Here is a 2,787-nt window from a genome sequence, read left to right on the forward strand (position 1 = left end):
GAAGCTGGCCTCCAGACCTGTTTCGTCGCCGCTGCTGCCTTCCCCGCGGCCAGCCTCCGGATCTGTTTCGTCTCTGTTGCTGGCTTCCTGGTCGGCCACCTGAACTGCTCGGACTTTAGTGCTGTCGGCCTCCGGGTCAGCCACCTGAACTGCTCAGACTCCTGTGCTGTCGGCCCCCGGGTCGGCCTCCTGAACGGTCTCAGTGGACTCTAATTTGGTTAGCTATTCACACAGCTACACTGTGAGGTCAACAAACAGACTGTAATGCCACCTACCTACACACAGACGCACACGCACGCGTATACACATACAATATACTCCCCAGATACACACACTACTTAATTTAACCATCCCCTACGAACAAATGTGACTTGAGTTTGTTTTAGACCTTAGATTTTATGTTATTTATCAGTTCATTACTGCGTTTTTTACTGCTCTCTGTATTTTTATTTTTTTTTTGACTGTATTGTTTATTGCACTGTAGAGTGGTGAGAAACAGTTTTTCATTTCAGGCTGGGTAACACCATACAAAATGACAATAAACTTCTTGACTCTTTGAGTCTGGTTAGCTAACTATGTTGGTGTGGCGGGACGTGGCCTGTGGTGCCGTGCAGGGAAGGCGGACACACCTGCATGGCATCCGCAATCATGCCCCGCCAACTTAACTTGACTGTTTTTTAATTGTTTTTTAAATGCCGATAAAATTTACATTACGCAGAAGGAAAACCGAGATATTGTCAATCAAAACATCCTGTCTCCAGTGTTTTTGAAGTTGTTTGTTCACATGGACGGTTTAATGAGATCCATTGAGGGTAAGGCAGTGTCCAGCTCAAATAAATTACAGTCTCGGAGTGGCTGTATTTTGAGGAAACACTCACAGTGTGACTTCTGTATCCAGCCGGTTTTAGTGACCATTTATTTCTATGGACGAAATGAATGATAAATTTAATGTGACATATATAACTTTTGTTGGGCATGTTGAATTGAACAAATACAGATTTTTGTATTTTGCCATTATGTTTACAGCATATATTCTAATACTTTGCAGCAATTCAACTATATTGTGTCTCATTTGGATTAAGAAAAGCCTGCATGAGCCTATGTATATTTTTATTGCAGGCTTGTTACTGAACTCAGTTATGTTTAGTACTAATATCTACCCAGAACTTTTGATTGACTTTTTATCAGACAAGCAAATCACAACTCATTCACTATGCAGTTTTCAAGCATTTATTTATTATTCTCTAACAGGATCAGAGTTCTTTCTGTTAGCAGCTATGGCATATGACAGGTATGTGTCTATATGCAAACCACTGCAATATACATCCATCATGAAAAAAACAACTATCATAATTTTACTAGGTTTAGCTTGGCTTCTGCCTGCTTGTCAGCTTGTGCCATCAGTTGTAATGAGTCAAAGTTATAAAATTTGCAATTTCACTTTGAATGGAATCTTTTGTAATAATGCAATTTCCAAGCTTTATTGTGACACCTCAAGAACAACATATATCATATATGGTGTGTTTATTCTACTTAACACCATATTTCTTCCTTTGCTTTTCATACTTTTTACATACACAAAAATATTTATAATATGCTATCGAAGCTGCAGGGAGGTCAGGAAAAAAGCTGCACAGACCTGTTTACCTCACTTGCTCATTTTAGTCAGCTTCTCATGTTTCTGTTCGTATGATATAATTATAGCTCGACTAGAAATGAATTTGCCAAATGTTGCACGTTTTATATTGACCTTGCAAGTGGTTTTATATCATCCTCTCTTTAATCCAATTGTTTATGGACTCAAAATGAAAGAAATCTCTAAACACCTTAAGAAATTGTTCTGTGAAGGAAAACTCAACATCTGGCAAAGCTCATGTTGAAAGTATGTAATTTAAATGTGATCTTTTTATGTTATCTGGTTTAATTGTTGTGTTAATGTGTGTATTATGTTTCACAGTATAGAAGTTTTCTTTTCTCTGTCTGAGATTTATTTTTATATAGTATATTTATACTATATATTTAAGATAGAGGTTGTATTTTTTTGCTTTATATTGTTTTTAGTGTATCTGTTATTCATATTTATTTAAATATTCTCTATAAATATACTGCTATTTGCATATTTGTATACGATACACATATGGCTACATGAGTTGCTCTTTTATTTAGGCACTCTAAGGGATTTGTTTCCAATGTTATATTTGGTGTCCACAAAAAACAAGCAGTAGCTTGCAAATCATCCACATGGACTCTTTGCCCTGCTATTGTGATAACATATAAAGACTTATAAGAGATTATCTGGGGTTTTCTCTTTACCTTGTAATATAAAAACACCTCAAGGGATCATTGCTTTTCTGTTTTCTTAAATGCATTTTTCATTTATTTGTTTGCTGTTGTTATTTATTCTTGACTTAAAACTCTGTTGCTTCAAAGATATAAATTCAAGTTATTAGTTTTCATGTCTGTTGTGTGTCAATAATAAAGAATATTAGCATCTTAGCAAAGAGTTGTCATTTCAGAAAGAATCAACACAAGAACACATTTAGTGTTTTCCAATGAAGCATTCATTATGTAAAGTTAAGGGCATTATCACAGAAACAAAACATTGGAATGGAGATAGAGACCTCTGAGGTCACCTAATAGATGTTAATTTGGTTTTGTATTTGTGTTTCAGTTTGTACAGAAAATGTTTTTTGATGTAGCAGCAGAAATACTGTAGAAAAGGAGTTGAAGTGAATGGCCCAAAAGAAGGACCAACAAAAGAGGTCACTCTAAAAGGCATCCTATACA

The 2,787-nt window shown here is 36.0% G+C and overlaps 1 protein-coding gene across 1 annotated transcript; it reads left to right on the top strand.

Moving 5' to 3' along the window:
• The first annotated feature begins 903 nt into the window (after positions 1–903).
• On the top strand, positions 904–1,880 carry LOC116325919 (olfactory receptor 6N2-like). The gene has a single exon (XM_031746980.2). It carries the CDS (start codon positions 924–926, stop codon positions 1,878–1,880), a length of 957 nt encoding a protein of 318 aa, XP_031602840.2. The 5' UTR covers positions 904–923.
• Positions 1,881–2,787: the final 907 nt, after the last annotated feature.

This window comes from Oreochromis aureus, linkage group 16 (assembly GCF_013358895.1).
Source record: "Oreochromis aureus strain Israel breed Guangdong linkage group 16, ZZ_aureus, whole genome shotgun sequence".
In the NCBI taxonomy this organism is placed as follows: domain Eukaryota; kingdom Metazoa; phylum Chordata; class Actinopteri; order Cichliformes; family Cichlidae; genus Oreochromis; species Oreochromis aureus.

What these genes read in the sequence shown, in the direction of transcription:
- LOC116325919 (XM_031746980.2), top strand. Translation starts at nt 924, where the DNA reads ATGGACGAAATGAATGATAAATTTAATGTGACATATATAACTTTTGTT.